General features: G+C 37.5%; 1 protein-coding gene across 2 annotated transcripts in view; it reads right to left on the bottom strand.

Moving 5' to 3' along the window:
* Positions 1 to 1,312: 1,312 nt before the first annotated feature.
* The window catches only part of STK24 (serine/threonine kinase 24), a 62,502-nt gene continuing 44,269 nt past the window's right edge, over positions 1,313 to 19,545 (bottom strand). For both annotated transcript variants that reach the window (XM_069802438.1, XM_069802437.1), the window contains exons 6-11: positions 13,209 to 13,394; positions 12,808 to 12,953; positions 10,435 to 10,558; positions 9,360 to 9,428; positions 8,182 to 8,318; positions 1,313 to 5,255 (exon numbers count right to left, since the gene is read on the bottom strand). In XM_069802438.1, the coding sequence (XP_069658539.1) occupies positions 5,219 to 5,255; positions 8,182 to 8,318; positions 9,360 to 9,428; positions 10,435 to 10,558; positions 12,808 to 12,953; positions 13,209 to 13,394 (699 nt within the window). In that variant the 3' untranslated portion in view covers positions 1,313 to 5,218. The remainder of the gene's footprint in view (positions 5,256 to 8,181; positions 8,319 to 9,359; positions 9,429 to 10,434; positions 10,559 to 12,807; positions 12,954 to 13,208; positions 13,395 to 19,545) is intronic.

Below are 19,545 nucleotides of genomic sequence, written 5' to 3'. Positions count from 1 at the left end.
TTACTCTTGTTGTTGTTACGCACCGTGAATAATCAGTTGCCAGCTTCAAATAATGAAGAAATAAAAGCAAAACCAGGAACTTTTTATTGCCACAGGAAGTTGCACCACAGGCAATGGGATCAGCAAAGCCTGGACTCCTGGGGATTTTTTTTCCACAAGACTAAGCATCTCCATTTCTCTGCTGTCTAACTTTTAGCTTTCATTAAGATGTGAGTATTAATATATCTATCTCAGGCTTACCTATTTTCACAAAAATTTAAAAAAACACTGTTGAGACCTCAATGCCTTTGTAAATTCAGATGAAACAGGCTGAAAGAGAAGTTAAGTTAGCAGGTAGGGAAACACACACTGTGATTGCAGAAATCTTGCTAAAGGTCTCAGACTAGAGAAAAGAGATTTTGCACGGAAAACTCATTTCAAAGACAAAACCAGGGGCAATATCCCACCATTCCATCAGCCAAGAACAAACCAGAGAAAGAAGCAGGACCCAAAAAGCCTGATTTTGATAATTTTTTCCTTTTTACACAGGAACAATTATGTGGTCTCCCTCAAAAAAAAAATCTAGCATAATTATGGATATGCAGATAGATAGGCAACTCTAGTTGCTAGAGCTCACACACATACAAACACCCCCCCCCCCCTCCCCTGGGGGCAGAGAAAAGTTGGTAGAGAAAAAAAATTGGCAACAATGTGGCACACACATTTTTTTAACAAGAGAAAATAGTAATGAAATACAATTACAGGAGGGCAGCTGTCACACAGTTTGTCACCGGTTTGGTTTTATGGGTAACTAAGGATGTGCTGTCTGACTTGAAGCTAATGCAACTTGACTGGGCTGGCATGATGGGGACTACAAATCAGGTTTCACATCATTGCCATCTGTAAGTTGGCATATTGTCTTACTATAGGACAAACTGTAATAGAGAACTGCACATATTTAACCAAAACAGTACGCTATCAAGTCACTTGCATGTGTAGATAAAAAAAAAACCTTAATCGAGAAAAGAACTAAATTTCCCACATAGTTAGGCCAGCTGTGAGATATAAGCTTACTAAATTCCCCAACAGAAGAAAAAAAAAAAATCTCAACATTCTTGCTTAGAAAGTGTTGTTTTGAGTTTAAGCAAGAATCTTCTCTTGTACCAATTCTGAGATTTTTACCATTAAAAACTGAACACCAATTTATAAACTTTCTGCTTACCATTACTGACACATGGGCAGTAACTGAGCTAGGGACCCGCAAGAGCATCCCCTCCTGGGAGGAGAAGACCCCCAAATCTCATCTTTTTTACTGACCACTCAGATGGCAAAATTACGTTAAACTTTTCCTTCTTTATTTCTAGGTCATGTAGTTTACAAGGCGTTTATTATGTTGGTGTAGAGTGACAAAAGTAAAATTTAAACACACAGTTATAAACAGGCAGCAATATTACAGAAAACAAGATATACACTTTTAATTGTCCTCTGTAATCATGCTTTAAAAAAAGGCAGAAAACCATTACATACTTGTCTACTGCATATGCTCAGTGCAACTACTAGCACATCTGCAAAATCCAGTTAAAAAGAGCAAGCTTGCAGATTTGTGCTATGCTTTAAGCTCCTCCCCAGCAACTTACAATAAAAATAATTTGCGCTTGTACTGATCCTTGCGTTACACCTGTGCTTATAAGCACTTCTGATAATCTTCCAATGGTGACATTTTTGAAGGCAAAAATACATTGCCTTAAAAGTAAGGCTAATGTAAATAAAAGTACTACAAACTGGTACCGCGTTGTTTAAAAAATAATACGGAACACCACATAAAGTAGTAAGCACTAAGCAAGACACTTCACGAGTACAGTAAAAGGACAGGCAGATGAAGGAGTTACGGTGGATAAAGCAGGACATGAACTCACAGCATGCCAGCTACTTTGCAGTTCAGTGCCAATGCGCACGCTCTTACCTTCCCCCTCCGCCCACCCTCCTGCACTGCGAGGGCAGAACGCCACAGTTAAATCACTCCGCAGTAATTGGTTCCTTGGTCCATACCCACATGGACATACACAAAATGTTTGGAGCTGCAAAGGAACCATGGCACTTCAGCGAAAGAGCTGCTTTGTTATTACACCAAAAGCATTCTGTACGATAGCGATCATGCCGACATCCTTTAGTAAACTGGTGATAAACTACAAAGTGCAACTGCAAGGAAAATTAAGTTAAAAAAATAGATTACACATCTGATACTTACAAAAAAGCAAGCCTTCAGTTCAAATGACTGATTTTTTTTTTTAAACAGTGAGTTTATTTACTGCCTAATCTTGAAATCCCTGGCAAATAAGCAGTTCCACTAATTTAAATGTTTGCATAAATAGGGATAGCTTGTCACTTACTTAGTATATTCAAGACTGACTGAAGAAGTACTACCTGCACAGAAGAATCATCAGTGCCACATTATAACAAAACACAGACATGTTTTTAGCATGAAACCACCTCTCGAAAATACCAATACACTTCTTTTTCTTTCAGAAACTGAGGCCATGCTTCTTTCAAATGAAGCTCCTCTTCTGTTACCAATATAGATCTGATTTTTAAAGTATCAATACTTTTCAATAGCAAATGATTGTAATTCTACATTCAAGATACAGCACGCTTTTTTTCAGTGAATCTCAGTTTAAGATAGCCTATATTTAAATAATCTATATAGTACATATAAAAATACACATCTCTACCATAAATGAGGTCTTGTCTTTTTCTAAACCTCCTAGCCTTTTGGCCAATTGCCCTTGCTCTAGGTCTGACTCATCTTAAGCTCCTAAGCCAAGGGACACATTCACCAAGCAAATTCTGCCGCAATCTAGTTGGAGAAGTATTTCCTCAACATACAGTCCTGGAATGCAACTAAAATGCAATTCAAAAAATTGTATGTGTAACTTTTGAAATGATTGTTTAAAAATGGCATACCTTAGAATTCATTTAATTTTCTGATTGAGAAATTCTCGATATTCCAGCCAGCACCATAAATTTAACTTCCCCACTAAATCTGAGTTCTGTGCATCTCCCAGCAAGCTTGCTTTAATTTCAAGTCTCTACATTAACAGATGACTGGGGAAAAGCTTCCATTAATCTATGTATATTTCAAATGCAAACACATCTGTTTATTTCCATATGCTGTAACAGTACATATTTATTGAATGGCTGAATGTTCTGATGTTGAGATGTCAACAGGTAAACTTCCCACTGCATTGTATTCAGATGCACATTTCACAACCCCAAAGCTAAATTTGTCTCCTCAAGGGTAAGCCTATCCTGAATGTTTAAGAGCACACAAAACAGCATATTTAAAGATATTAATCAAAGAGGAGTTATAAATCATTGGTCAAACTTATGCACTGTTTAATTTACTTTAAATTCACTTAGCCACAAAGGAAAACCATTACCTCATTATGCTGGCAAACATGTAGCCATATTCTTAGATACAACAAGAATGAGTGCACATATACCCATTTCTTTCAGCCGTTGTTTCAACCTGGTCAGAAGTTCCATAGCTCTGTTAGCATGACAGTGTCCTCTTACTGTTAAATTATTAAATTAATAATTAAGGCTATTAATATGCATAGAATAAGGGCTACCATGGTGATATGAAGTCCTGCAAGGAAACCTTACCAGCTTCCAGAATGGTTAGAGAACCTGCGTCTTTTTGTACCAAGCCAAGTAGATATGCCTATACTTTTAAAATTTTAATCCTCTCGTTCCAAAACTTTTTTTTTTAAATTAAACAGATAAGTTACCTCACTATCACACAAAACATAAAATCATTAATTCCTTCATTAAAAACAAGGCAAAAATGCTCTCTTAGCTACCAGAACAAGAAGCACCTGAACCAAACCAAGGTAAACCTCAGAGTAATACTGTTGAGGAAAAAAAAAAAAAAAAAAAAAGCCATCTAATCAACTGTCCATGTAACTAATGTTACTATTTCCAAGAACTATAAAACCGTAAGTCAGCACTCACAGGAATAGTGGAAATTTCAGAATTCAGAATTTTCAAGAAGTAACTTTCTTCTGGGGAGACAAGTAATAGGACACAGCATACAACACTCAGGCTCAGTTTTGCAGTCTTTCTGTCTTAATGTCTATCACTTTTGGTAAAGAGATGCACAGATTAGGCAACAAGACCAAATATAGAATCTATGGACCATTTTTCTTATATGCTGCAAGACATTCATTTTAATGATAAAATAGGCATGATGAAGAAATACTTGCCACTGTCTCAGAGCCAACATCTTAATGAGATATTTCAGAATAAATGAAGGTAATAAAGATTTATTTGTGTGAGCATTCAAACATGTTCAGGTGAAAAAGGATTGCATCTGAATTTCACTATAAGCTTCACAAATATCTATTGCTAAAATTGAACGATACATAGGGTTCAGAATTTGCATTGGCACAATTTAAAACTGAAAATATGAAAGAGCTCATTCTTTAGGAAAAACAGTAATTTAAAGCTTTGAGACACAAGGTGTATTAAATTTAAAACAACCAGAAGTAGTACCATAATTAGAAAGTCACGCTCAGAATATAGATAAAAAGGAAGAAATATTGGAGAAACAGAATAAAATTGTGTCTTTGCTGAGGTACGAATAGAAGGTTCCGTAGTACAGGATTAACTCTTTCAATGGCAAATCCTTCACATACAAAAACCAAACCAAGATTCACTTATCACATAATTCAAAATGTACATGTAATAAAGGCAAGGCAATACTCAGTTATGGCCTGTCAAATATTTACCCCACTAACATTATCTACAAAAGCACTTTACCATTTTGTACACAGTGATTCCTTAAGCACGTTGAAAGGCGTTCAGTTAAAAAAGACATTATATACATATCTGTACACAATTCCAACAAACATACTCCATCTCCCAGTGGAATTCTTAAAGCAAGATACCTGAGGTTTCTCAATATCTTCAATTTCTCTATCACAAACCTAAATATACATTTCAGTTTACAAAAAGACACCTCCCTGGAATATGTGCATTATCATTAAAAAAATTATAGCTTTAAGGAGCTGAAAAAGACTGCCTCTGTCTGAGAGACTTCATTTTCACTCTTGCACATTTAAGAACGTCCTTCCACCAAAGGACATTCCAGTGACTGAGGGGCAGAAAAACATTAGGGTGTGCGCCTTCAGTGCAGACACCAAGGGATCTCTGTTGTCTTAGAAAAGTCAGGAACAGCACATCAGTAGGATGAAGTACCTCCTCCAGCTAGTGAATATCTGAAGAGGAAAAGAAATAGTTATCGTTGTGACAAGGCATTCTACAACAAGCAGCAACCAGAAGTTATTCCGTTTTATGCTGTTGGAGTTTCAGCCTTTTTCCTTGCAGAATATCCACCACTGCTGTCACACTTTAAAGAAAAAAGCCATGGAGCTGAACAACATGCAAATACACCCTATTAGCATAGCCCTGCTTTTTGAGCAAATAGCAACAACCTGTGTTCAAGTGTGTTACTGAGAAGCATATGATGATGTAAGAATTCTGTATACTGGGGACAACATTTAACAATTCCAACTTTCCTACTTGGCAAGTTTACGTCCATCTTTCCAAAATATTACTGGGACAGGAAACATGTATTTCTTGGTCTAAGCCGATTCTTAAATCATCCAAAGAGAGAAGCACCCATTTTAATCATGTTAAGCTTTCAATAAATTATAAAACATCAGAGATCAGAATTGGAGGGGGAAGGTAAATGGATTCACTCAAGTTATTGGGCAGCTCTCCTGAGGGTCCCAACTCATCCATTCAGACAAACTTGGGAAATCCAGTTTTAACCAATCATAAGAGGAATTAAAATCTCATTAGAAACATATTGTTGAAGAGCCATCTTCAATAGTTAGCTATCAAATTGAGAGGGTATTTTAAGTGAATACAATGAATGACTTAATGATGTAACAGAACGTATTTCTTGTAGTATTCAAACAAGAAGGAACTATCTTTTCAGAAGCTGACTAGCTCCAAAAATAGCTTTATTCATAAGGGATACCTACTAAGCTACGGAATAGTTCAAACTCCTCTTTAGGGGGAGATCCTACCATTCATTTTTTTCCCCACTCATTTTCTGGAAGGAGTGCTAGTCATGATAACACACTAGCTGAGTATCATCCTTGGAATAAGAGAAAATTCACCCAGATGTGACCCATCAACAAATATTCTCTATGAATATTTCTTTCTCTCCCTCAAAGAAAATGAAGTGTCTACCTCCACTGTTAGAAGTCATTATGACCAAGAACAACAGCAACAGCCCAAGGAAGCAGAACAGAAGGAAAACAAAATGCTAACTAGGTGTATAAAGGGCTCTGAAACCTATCTCCTAGGACAAAAAATATGACTGTTGCTGTCGTGACAGCAATAGGATCATCTCTAGCATTCACAAAAGAAGTGCCCAGTGGAAAGCCTGTCTCCACATGGTCACTTTCAGCTTCAATTGCAGCATCAAGTCTTTAAGGTTCCCAGTTCCAGGAAGGCCCTGTACCAGGCTAACAGAAACTTGACACCGAAACATTGGGCTGATGAAAGACTGGCGTCAGTTTTGGAATCCCTAATGGAAACAAACTAAGATTGAAGCTCCAGAAACTCTTTCAAGCTGGCCAGGATCAACTGAGAGGAGAATCAGGACATCTGGCATCCAGAAGTGACCTTTTAGCACTAAAGATGCTGACTGGGCTTCATGCTTAACAGCCCAGAAAGCAAGAAACACAATTGCTTGCAGACTTCTTGGCACTGATTTTTACTGAATGACACAGTGTCGGCCTGGTAATCCTCTGCTTTAATTTGAGGTGTCCTATCTAAAATTTTACCAAGCTGTGGTTAGAGACAGTATAAGGGAGACACCTGCTCAGGGTGATCTTTTTCAAAGTAGCAATCTATGATTAATCATTGCCATGAGTTTTTTCTAGTACCAAGCAATCCAACCTGGGTGGTATAGATTCACAACAGCTGTGGACTCCTGGATTCAAGGTTGCATTTAAAGCCTCTTCAAGCAGAGATTCTGAAATTTATACCCCTGATCTCTTCTTGCATAGCATTTAAAAGAACAGGAAATTGAGTGTTTGTTAAGAATATATTCCTAGCCTAGGCAGTTAGAAAATCTCTTATGAAATTTGGCCTTTTGAAGTAATACAAAATGTTGGGTTTGTAGGTACCACCAAAAGGCCATACAGACTATTGTCCTGGTTTCAGCTGGGATGTAGTTAGCTGTCTTCCTAGTAGCTGGTACAGTGCTATGTTTTGAGTTCAGTATGTGAAGAATGTTGATAACACTGATGTTTTCAGTTGTTGCTCAGTAGTGTTTAGACTACAGTCAAGCATTTTTCAGCTTCTCATGCCCAGCCAGGGCACCTGACCCAAACTGGCCAACGGTGTATTCCATACCATGGGACGTCCCGTCTAGTTTAGGAACTGGGAAGTGGGGGGGGCAGGGATTCGCCGCTCGGGGACTGGCTGGGTGTCGGTCAGCGGGTGGTGAGCAATTGCCCTGCGCATCATTTGTACATTCCAATCCTTTTATTACTACTGTTGTCATTTTATTAGTGTTATCATTATCATTATTAGTCTCTTCTTTTCTGTTCTATTAAATCGTTCTTATCTCAACCCAGGAGTTTTACTTCTTTTCCTGATTTTCTCCCCCATCCCACTGGATGGGGGGGGAGTGAGTGAGCGGCTGCGTGGTGCTTAGTTGCTGGCTGGGGTTAAACCACGACAACTATCTTTAATGAATGAACAAGGAACCACTTACTATGTGACTGAAAGAAACACAAACTAACTGAACAGTCCGTTTATCAAAGTGGTTAAAAGAAATTAAAAGTGACACAGGGCATCCGCTGCAACATACACCCAGACACTAAGAAAGCATCAATGTCCCTTATAGGAACTGCAAAGGGAAAAGGCCGTCCAGTCTCATTTGACACACAATATGCACACTGACAGCATGAACATACATATGGGCCATCACCTGAAACTAGAAATTAGAACTGCTGATACAATTAGGGGTTTTTGTAAGCAAACAATTGTACAAACTGTAAGCACAAGTGGTTTTTTCCTCTATTATAAATAGAAAGTAATTCTTCCAATTTAACGCTAGTCAAATACTTGTAGAATCAGATCTGCAATTTTCTGTAACGCTTAGTGAAATAGTTTCATTACCTCTGAAGCCTCTGCACAAGGTGTGACACCAGGTTATCTGCAATGCCCGGACAAGCCTCTTCAGCTAAATAAATAGCCTTTCTCAGTTCTTCTATGGAATCTGTGTTACCACCACATACTTCACTCTTCTCTTTCAACTGAAAGAAAAACATGAAGAGATATATTAATAAGATATTCATAAACAATTCTATAAACAATGCAAAAGCTTGTTAGGAAGCAAGCACCAGTGTTCACAATGTCATGATTTTACTTTCATTTTACACCCTTACATCCTGAAGACTTTTTTCATCCTTAATTTAGTCTTTGCAGTACTTATCAGGATGTCACTCATCATTCACATATCCTTTTCAGCATGCTCACATTCAAAAATTACAACAAAGTACCCCAAGAAAGATGCACTATTTACCTGTAGCTGTTTGGTTTCAAGATGTGCTGCTTATACATACTCACTTTAGTATACACACTTGTACACCTATAGCTTATACATATACACTGCAGATGCACTTGTGCAAGCACTACTAGAAAATGTTTTCACCCTGTCAACTCTACCAACAGAGTGCCCTGAGCACTCTCTCATCTCCCCGCTGAACCAAAGGATCCTGTGATTAGGCTGGAACTGAGGGCTGAAAGGGAAGGTCTCAGTGCTTCACTTGTGTAGGAGCTGGTATAACATGCTGAGTATGACTGGTAAAATGCTTTCTTTCTCAGAACTCACTAAAGAACATTCAAAAAGCTTAGCAGGATCTGGACTTCCTTGGAAGAAAGTGTCATGTTACTAGTAGTAAAATTCAAAAGTTAAGTTCCTGCTGATCTGGTGCACAGCTATATCTTGGAACACTGAAGAACGTGAAATTTCTAACAGATAACATGACAGATAAAGAGATAAAGCAGTGTCAAAAAATGGAATGCTGCAATCCAAACATTTACATAGCTTTTTGGTTTTGATGTTCATTGCTTTAGGCTAGCATGGTTGATGTTGCTACCATGCATATGACATATTGTTAGAAGCAAAACAAAGATCTGAAAAGCAGACATGCATGAAAGCAAAGGGTACAGCTAAAACTGTAACACATCAAGTTCCAAACGGGTTGTAGAAACCTTAGGTGTCATTCATCATATTTTTCTATTTTTCAGACACATAAATCCTAGAATTGTGAAGTTTTAAAGCAATGACTTACCTCTGCAAATAAAGGGGATATAACTGTAGACAGGCATTGGGATAGAGGCCTCTTTGGGATATCCTTTTCCTTTAAAGAAAACAAAATTCTGACCAATTTTATTTCTGAAAAAAAAGCATCCTCATTGTATTCTGTTTCTAATCAAAGAAAAAAAATATTTCCAACATGCTACACTATGAAAAATCTGTTTCTATGTATATACAAAGTATGTAAAATGTTCTACAACACAGTATTCCAAAGCACTGTGGAAAATGGAGGCTGAATTAAAATTTGAGGCTGCAGCACCTCAAATACATGCAAGCTCAAAATTTAAAACAAACAAAACACACACCAAACCAAACCCAAACCCCAAAAAACCCCACCAACAACACACAACCAAAAACCCACCCCACCACAATCCTACTAAGCATGTACTAAATCATAGACATGCTAATATTTACTAGGTTCCTCCCATATGACACAGTATTTTTCTTGTATTTCTCCAGTTCTGGTAAGAGCACACACACAGAATTTTCATAGCCAGGGTAGCAACCACCTCCCCTAGCCACACAGGCTGCAGAAAATACAATGGAGCAGAATGGAGCAGCTCCTAAACATCCTTTATTCTGGGTTGGGTTTTTTCGGTTTGTGGGTTGGGGGTTGGTTTCTTTTTTGGACATATGCACATTCTAGTCTTTGCTACATTGTAGTCTTTTTTCCTAGAAGACCTGAATACCTTCCCCAAAACTCCAGCTTAACTTTGTTACTGTACTGGTTTAAGTTTACTTTACAGAAGGAAGATTTTTTTAATAAAATGTTGCCTGGTCTTCCCCCAGTTGTAATATTTCACAAACTACAGAAATATTTTGGTACATATTTCACAAACTACAGAAGAAGGACACATCTACAGAATACCCAAACTTCAAGACTTACTCAAAATGTTTTGTGAAAGACAACTGTAGAATATAAAATTTTAGCAAAAGTTCTGAAAGTTTTACAGTTTAAATGCTTTTAAAGGTATGAAATAAAAATCACCCCACTAAATTATTAAAGCAAGAATTATCTCCTTATATAATACAGTCAATATTTTGAGCACCTTATTTCTTTGCAACTCCAAAGGCTGGGCTGCTCCATTCTCTAGATTCTTGGGGTCTTTTTCTCTTATTGTAAAGATCCACTCTCCTGAATCACTCCCACCTGAAGCCTGACCATCTGGTTCACTTCAAGGGAGGGGAAAAAAAATTAAGAAGTTCTATTACCTACTCCTTATTGTCCATGTTCATTCAATATACATGCTAAACATAAAAACTGCAGTCAAGACCAAAATCGGGATTCTGTTGTGCACGTCACTAAGTATAAAGACAAGTATGAAAAGTGAGGCAATTAATCTTTTGGGGAAATTAAAAAAATGAAACCAAGATACTTCACTAAATGTTAAATTAACTTCAAAAATAAAGAGAGGCATTACAGATTGAAAACATTCTCCCAAGTTACATAAAAAAGTAACATGACGTGTCCTATTGCTATCTGAAAACTGTCTTTAACAGAGTACCTCAAATCATTAGGGAAGGGGGGATGGGGGAATTAGAAGACTTAATTCACTTTTTTTGCCTAGAAAAACAGCTAAGACACTAGCTTAGAATACTTTTGAGGAAGACAGGTCATCCCCAGCCCAATGGCAAGGTAAATTTCCCACTTCAAAAAAAATTTGACTAAAAAAGTACAGGTACAGCATGGTTTTCACAAACTACATCACCTAAGTCAATCTTTCGCCTCATTTTTGTGGATGGCATAGTGATTTTTTTCTGTAACTCCTGCTAAGTTAAAAGACCAAAAATATTTATGCTGACACTAATCAGTCACTGCATTACATTTCTCCTCTCACTACCATATGTATACTCCTGTAAGTTCATTTCTTTCCGATCTGTGAATTGAGAGTCATTTGCAGGAAAAGCACCGATTAAAAGGGCATCTAGTGGCCATTGTACAAAAAGTATTTTAGCGCAGCCTACCAAGTCAAAAAGCATGTGATCAGTGTAAGAAAATTCTCCAAGATTTCTGCTTGAAGTCACATAGAACTTCTGGCTGTCACTGAAAGAGGTAGGTCTACCTTCCTTGTATACATTAGCTCTAGTAAGTTCATCCAACAGAAAAATATTTATCGATTTGGAAAGTTAGAATTCCAGCATGCCAAACCAACTCACCCTTTTACCACATCTAATACAAGAGCTGCTGTGGAAGCAAAGGAGGGGAAAGCAGGCTTAGACAGAACACTAAATTGTCTCAAAATAGCTATTCTAGTTCCACTACTCTCCCATGGCAAACTATCAAAGCTGGTCTGATATTCCACAGGAACAATGAACTGTAACCTCAAAGTTCAGTTAGTAATTGATCTGAGACCAGTTGTAGGACTAGTAACTTACCTTCCAAAGCAGACCTGGTTTTGGGCTGGAACTGTGATCACTGGAAGGCATGAAGCCATTAATAATGTAGGACAAGTATACAGCTGTAATGGCAGCCAAGAAATCATAACAAGCCTGATGCTTGCCATTAGCACACAGACTGGAATTGCAGAGAATAGTCGCGTTTTCTTTCTTATAAGGAATTTAATCCATTTGTGAATAAATTGTGGCAATCCCTTCACTTGATTTTCAGAAGTGTGTAATCTGATGATACCCACTATTTTCAAAATTACATTTAGACTAACAAAGTTAACTTTTTAACTGAGTCATAACTATCTATAACTGGGTTTCCTGAGGAAACAAACTCATGGACCTACCAAACAGCTCCATCAAAATTTGAAGGAGAGAAGTAAAAATTGGAAAGGAAAGAAATCTGGAAATATTTACACCACTTCTCCTTTTTTAATAAATAATTTGACATTTCATGACTATCATGCTGTAATGGCCCAACCTTCCTGGAAGGATAGAAAAAAACCAAACAAACAAAAAACCCTCTTATAAAAAAAAAACCTAGGTAATATGGTTTGTACCCCAAAATCCCATTATCATGGAAGCACTGTCCACTAACCCTATCTTATATGCAAGGATATGCTTCTGCCTGTTTACTCAGCCAAAACGAGGCACAGCCTGCCACCAAGGAGACAGCTCCCCTCCTTAGGTGGCCATGTGAATGCCCAGCACAGTGCACATGCACACTGCTACTTGGCCATGCAGGGTGAGGACTACCTTCTGCTCACACAACAGGAGTAACAGTTGGCCTTATATCTAGGAAAGACCCTAGACCCTATGTAAAAGAGAAAGTAGTATAGAATGGGCCAGAAAAAACTGTTCTCAGTGACTGTTATTTGCACAAAATCCCTTGCAATACTGAAATCAAGATCTCATTAGTTAACCAAGGCTGCTAAGCTGAAAAGCTGTAAATAACAGAACACAGGAATATATGTGCTAAAAATAACTACTTAGCTCCTATATTTACAAAGGGTATTTTACAAACTCATCGAACTTACGTATCTGAGTCATCAGAACTGGAGTCATCATGACTTTGTTCAGACTTCCATCTCTTGTGCCTATCAATAAGGTCAGTCAGGTAGGAAGTTTTCTTTGAGTTTCGCAAAATAAATTTGTGTTTTAATAGCTCTTTTGCAGTAGGTCTCTTAAAAAAAAAAAGATTTTTTTTTTACTGCATTTGAGAGTGTTAAATGACTCATTATAAAGAGATTAAGAAATCCAGACTTCAGTCTTGATAGAAATGAGATGTTAAATACATACAGTATCAGAAAAAAAAAAAAAAAAAAAAGAAGAAAGATGCTCACAAGTATGTTGCCCCATATTAGAAAAGCTGAACTGCACTTATTCATGTAAACCAGTCAAGTTCTCTACTATACATTGACAAATAGATGACACTTACAAAGCTTGGGTCCTTGTTTAAGCAGGCCTCAACAAATTCTTTGAGGGATTTACTGAAGTTTCCTTCCAGTGTTGGTGGATTGTTCTTTGGAATGAGGAACAAAACCTTCATTGGATGTAATTCGGAATGAGGTGGCTCTCCTTTTGCAAGTTCTATGGCTGTTATGCCTAATGACCAGATATCTGCCTGTAAGAAACAATGCTTTTAAGATTAGGTTGGAGAAAGAAGAGAAACAGTATTGCTTGCTGTCGTGGTTTAACGCCAGCTGGCAACTAAGCACCACACAGCCGCCTGCTCACTCCCCCCCCCATCCTTCGGGGGGGGGGGGGGGGGGGGGGATCGGAAGGGTAAAAGTGAGAAAATTTGTGGCTTGACATAAAGACCATTTGATAATTGAAATAAAATAATTATAATAAATTGTAATGAAAATGAAAATAACAGAGAGAAATAAAATCCAAGAAAGACAAGTGATGCAAATGAAAACAATTGCTCACCACCAACCGACTGATGCCCAGCCAGTCCCCAAGCAGCAGCCCGCGGCCCACCTTCCCCCTAGTTTTATTGCTGAACATGACGTTGTATGGTCTGGGATATCCCTTTGGTCAGTTGGGGTCAGCTGTCCCGGCTGTGTCCCCTCCCAACTCCTTGTGCCCCCCCCAGTCTTCTCACTGGTGGGGTGGGGTGAGAAGCAGAAAAGGCCCTGACTGTGTAAGCCCTGCTCAGCAATAACTAAAACATCCCTGTGTTATCAACACTGTTTTCAGCACATATCCAAAACACAGCCCCATACCAGCTACAGCGAAGAAAATTAACTCTATCCCAGCCAAAACCAACACACTTGCAAAGGTAAATTTTAAACCTTTACTGTAAATTATTTCACATATAAATTGTTTTTGCTATCATGGTCTGGTTTATGTGGTTAAGCACATAAAATAAAGTACACAGAGTTCCTTGGTCATTTTTACTCTATAGCCTAAAGCGGTTCTACTTACTAGAGTTTTAAAATTTTTTAAATCAATACTATTACACCGACAGTTATAACTGATCTTGAAACACAAATATTTTTAAAAAGCAATGGTAGATTGTTATAAAATAGCATTTTATCCACCATATTTGAGTACACTTTGTAAATGTGGGGGAAAACTCAAATATTGGCATAAAGGAAAAAGTTATGCGCAAGGTTCAACAAGCATCAGGTAGCACCATCAGAAATCTAATACATTAGAATGTAATTTTCCTGGGGTTTAACACTGTCTTATATATATCATTCTTATTCACAGACTAGAGAAATGCAGTCTAGAACAGTATTATTCAACTTTTTCAACCCAAGATTTCAACCAGTTAAGTATTTGGTCCAAGTAGCTTCTGAAATATTGACAGCACTTTTCTACCTGATCTGCTTTGTAGACCTTCCCCTGTGAGCCACGTCTTGTAGGCCAAGAAGGCCTGATGTAAATCAAACTTCTCTAAGTCATGCATGTGCAAAATGCAGATCCAAAGGCTCACTCCCACGTTAGAGGGACAAATCAAGTAATGCAGCAGAGACGAGTGCTAGATCTGCTACCATTTAATTTCACTGATGAGTTGGATTCACATTGTTATGGGGTGCCACGATATGTATATTGGGTTTTTAGGGAAGATTACTTAAATACATTTCATAGGTTTTCATCATCAAAATGGCTACTCTTTCTAGAGAACACTATCTTCCTAGATCCAAATCCTAATGCCAAATCTGCCTAAAGTAATGCATTGTAATTCTCTACGTTCTGCTGAAATAGCAGACCTAAAAGTCAAAAGAATAGATGAATAAACCCCTCAGAAAGGCAAAAGAAAAACATTTTCACAGAAACATCTGTTCCAAAGGACAAGATATGAATTAAAAATATTTATGTTTTGGTTTTTTTCTGTTTCTTCTGAAGTGAAAGAAGAACAAAGACTTATTCTCGGGAAAATAGGAAAGTTCTGAAGTGAGCTGTCTGGTTTTAATCCCAAATAGAGCATTTGGATCTTCACTGTGCTGTAAACAGATCTATTTCCAGGTACTGGATAGAGTAGAGATTTCATTTATCACTGCTGTCCTTACTTAGTGTCCCTCTAATCCATCTGTCCCTGCTCAGTTGATATGCTAGGTTATCTTTGACTAACTCATACAGGACTACAGGCTGATCACGGCAATGTATGCATCCATTCCACTATCATAGCTACGTTGCCTGACTAAAAAGCAGCTCCTTCTTCCTTGTTCAGACAGTATTCTATTGTTAAGAGCTTAGTTACTTAATTTTGCAAGTAAGTATGGAAAAAAAAAAAACCTGAGTCAATTAGCATACCATTGAATTTATGAAATGACTTTTTGTTAACCCATGTTACAGAACTGCCACCTCACAGTGAGCACAGAGAATTACCATAAGTATATAAGCTCTTGAGTTTCATTTATCTTAATAACAGCATTATCAGCTAAGCTCTCCTCAAGTCTGAGTATAATTGTGGGTAACTTTTTTCTAGCAGGAAAGCTTTTCTGGGTTATAAAGAAAAATGTCACCTGCAAAGATGAGTCTTCATGTTAACAGCTGAGCATTATTATTTCCAATTTACTCTGAATTTCAGTTTCTCAAGGGGAATGTTTTAAAGCCATATAAATGGATAGATTTTCTTCTGCCAGACTTTCAGTCACAGATGGAGCATGTGTATACATAAGTATAAAAAAAAATCAAATTTTTATGTATACATGCACACGCACATATATATACTTCCTTTTTTCCTCATATTTTTATAACTTTCTACTGCTAGTGACCTTCAATGAACAAAAAAGTCCAACAAACCATGGCTGCACACTGAATTCTTTGAAGTCCAAGACAGGTTTTGGAAGCCCATTCCTGTTGGAAGCAGCAAGAATAAAAACCCCGAATTCCTCCAGAACTGTAACCTCTCCTTTCACAGACAAGAAAGGGTCTCAAAACAGGAAGATCAGTACCAATTGTGTCCGTATCCAACTAGGCATTTATAGGACACGCTTGTCTGTGACAATGAAACTCCAGAACAGGCACAAATCAGTCCTCCAAATGGGGAAGAAGCATGACCTTAGAAGTGTTGACATTATCTCATGACTAAGTTTTACCACATTATGATTTTTACAGTTTCAAACCTTGAACAAAAATAATTTTTCCAACTTCAGATGAGAGTCAGCAAATCACTAGTTACTATTTTTTGCAGTACTGCCATAAGCCTTTCCTCTTCCATTCTAATGAGTAAAATTGTCTGACTTTGAAGCTCTTGTAAGTCAAAGAAAACAGGCTATGTGCAAGAGAAAAACATTTTAAAATTAAAACATCCTTTCTATTAGAAGTTATATAGTAGAAAGGACAGAGAACTAGATATGGGAAAACTAAAGCAGATAAGAAGAGATGCTGACTTTCAGATGAAGAAAGGAATCAAAACAGGAGGAAAAAGAACTACTGCCAAAAAAACAGAAAGTAGAAAGAAGGGAAAGTTCCTGTGAGGACATTGTATCAAAGAACAAATAGCTTGGAGAGAAGGAAATAAATGGCATAGCAAAAATTTCAACTTTATTTTTCATTTTCCCTTGTAGTTTATTTTTAAAGTCCAAGTAATCCATGGGGCTGATAAAATCTAGCTGCTGAAGAAACTATCAGCCATGAGGAAAAATAGTGAAATGTCAAAACATGACTATAACAGTCATATTAAAGCTGCCACCTGCTTTTTTTTAAATTTCTTTTCCTTTTTTATTTACCTTTTTCTATCAAGTAAACCTCTTGGATTAGCTACTGACCAGGTTAAAACGCAAATGTTATAGCTAACTTACTCTCTCACACAGGCCATCTGGAAATCCCATGTTCTCAAATATATCAGTCTGAATTATTACTTACAAAAGTCTGATAGATACTAAAATTTCAACAGCTTCTATGTCAAAAATCACAAACCTTGATTACTTTTTAGGCAATAAAGACAAGTGTTGGAACGCCTTGCAAGTATACCTTACAATATATGGTCTGAGAAAGAACAATAGGAATATCTTAAGGACAAAACAGTTTGGGAACGGGACTGAATAAAGCAAGAATGGAATGGGCAAATTCTGTATAGAAGTTGAGGAATACACAGGTCTCATATGCATAAAGCAGTCCAAGAAGCCTCACATAATCTTGAGAGCACACTATTGGGAGCATAGATTGGGACTTGGTTTGACATTGTTAAGTTTCACATATATTAAAAGAAAAATAAACAAAATGTATCCATTTGTCAAATCCTGAATTAAAACAGCGTTTTTAAAAAATGCACACATTTTTTATCCATTAAAAAAAATCTGCTTCTCTATCATAGCAAAAAAGATGAAAGATATTATGTACATACATTCCCGTAACATACGTTTGGGAAAAAAATAAAGACTATATTCAAAATCAACAGCTTATGTTAAGTATTCATTATTTTTACACAAGAGACTTTAAAGTGAATGTTAAAGCATTATAAACTAATGCAAAAACAGTAAAGATAAAAAGGTTTTGGTTAAAACAGTGTAAGTGCTTCACATAAGAAATTCCTCAGAAGTTTGTCTCTTCAATTCTGAAATCTGTGTTTGACAGAATGGTTAACTCAGAAGCATATCTGAATTCAGAGGAGATGTAACTATATCTTAATATCCAAAACTGCTTCAAGTAGAAATCAGTATACTAGAATAATAGTTCTTGCTTGAGTTTTGTTGATAATTTAGTGTAAGCCATGGTCAGTAAATCCACCAACTGCCCATAATTTTAAGGCAAGTGATAATAGTGCTGAATCAACAGGAGACCTTAAGCTTCATAGCAGTAACTAGCAATGCTGGACCTCAAGATGCATCTGCCTTCCTTTAGCCTGGTTAGTAGTTTTATGTCATAACTTAGATTTTGCTTTGCCTTGCACAGCTGTGCTATTTCAGCAGCCAGCATGAGCAAAGGTATCAATCCAATCAGAAAAGAAGCAATAATTTAACAGTTGGTGTGAGGCATACAGTAAATGAGGAAAGACGCAGATGAACTGCATGAAAGAAGTAGGTGAACTATGCCCAAGGTAGTGTTACAGAGCACTTTCAAGCTTTTATAGGGAACCCATCAGCATGTGGGAAGTAAGAGGATTCAACGGGGCAAAGAACAAAACTGGGTAACACAGCAACTACATAATGGAAATTGCTTGCACTTCACTGGGACTATGCTATGAAGAGGACAGTCCTGCCTAACACCTCTCAAGCATGGCCAGCTTATGAAAGGAAAATGAGGTTAGCTTTGGACATCTGTGTTCTCACATTTGCTTAATACTATCTTAAAATAAACAGGCCTTCTCAAGTGGTTGTTGTGCAATGACAGTAAAACTATTGTCTGTAAAATTTAGTCCGGTCTCTAAGTGCCAGAAGGCTCACAGACACAAGTAAGTATCTCTAGTTCATCCAAAAACTTGAGCTCTGGCCTTCTAGGGAAGTCATCAAGTATCTAATACCTTTTTATGTCCACATAACATTGTGGACTGAAACAGACAGAATTCAAAACCTGCGGACTGAATCATGCTTTGTCCAAGTGAAGATCATTCCCAGAAGCCAAATCTCAAAAAAAAAACCAAAACAAAACAAACAAAAAAAAAAACCCAAACCAAAAAAAAAAAAAACCAAAAACAACCAAACCAAACCAAAAAAAAACCCCCAAAACAAAAACCCAAACAAAAAAAATAACCACCACCCACAAAAACAAATATGGTTTACTCAAACTTCAAATGGGGAATTTGGGGTCATTTAATGTTCTAGAGGCTCTACAGAAAGATATAATATAGGGAAGGAAGTAATACTACAGTCTAGGCCGGAGTCAGTATTGGCAAGTTCCTTACATGCGTCGGAGTGGAAAGAAACACACCAACCTGTCTCATTGCATGGAGATGTGACCAATCAACAAATCACTACAAGGGCATCAGAGGAGATGGACAAGAAAGATGAGCTCAGGGAAGAACATAAGGAATGACCGCTAATTATCATAAAGAAAGCTGATCTCATCTCAACACAAGTGGGCCTTGAGGGTGACCTTTGTTTCAGATATACAGCTGCACCAGTGGGTCACTGGGTTGTGCAATGGGGAGGGGAAGGGAGGGGCAGAGCAAGGAGGTGTATATGTAGCTCAGCCTAATAGAAGTATAAAAACCAAGTGACCAACAAGATGAATTTTGAAAAGAGCAATAGGCTTGAGCTAGCTTCAATGCATATATTCCTTCCTCGCAACTGGGGACACCACCCAGTGCCGTGGTGGTGAGCATATATATGGAGACCAATAACGGGAATTGTGTTTCTGTTGTGATCCAACTGTATATT

Source organism: Haliaeetus albicilla, chromosome 15 (genome assembly GCF_947461875.1).
Source record: "Haliaeetus albicilla chromosome 15, bHalAlb1.1, whole genome shotgun sequence".
Lineage (NCBI taxonomy): Eukaryota > Metazoa > Chordata > Aves > Accipitriformes > Accipitridae > Haliaeetus > Haliaeetus albicilla.
Note: the sequence above shows the minus strand (reverse complement) of the source record. Positions and strands in the feature narration are given on the sequence as shown.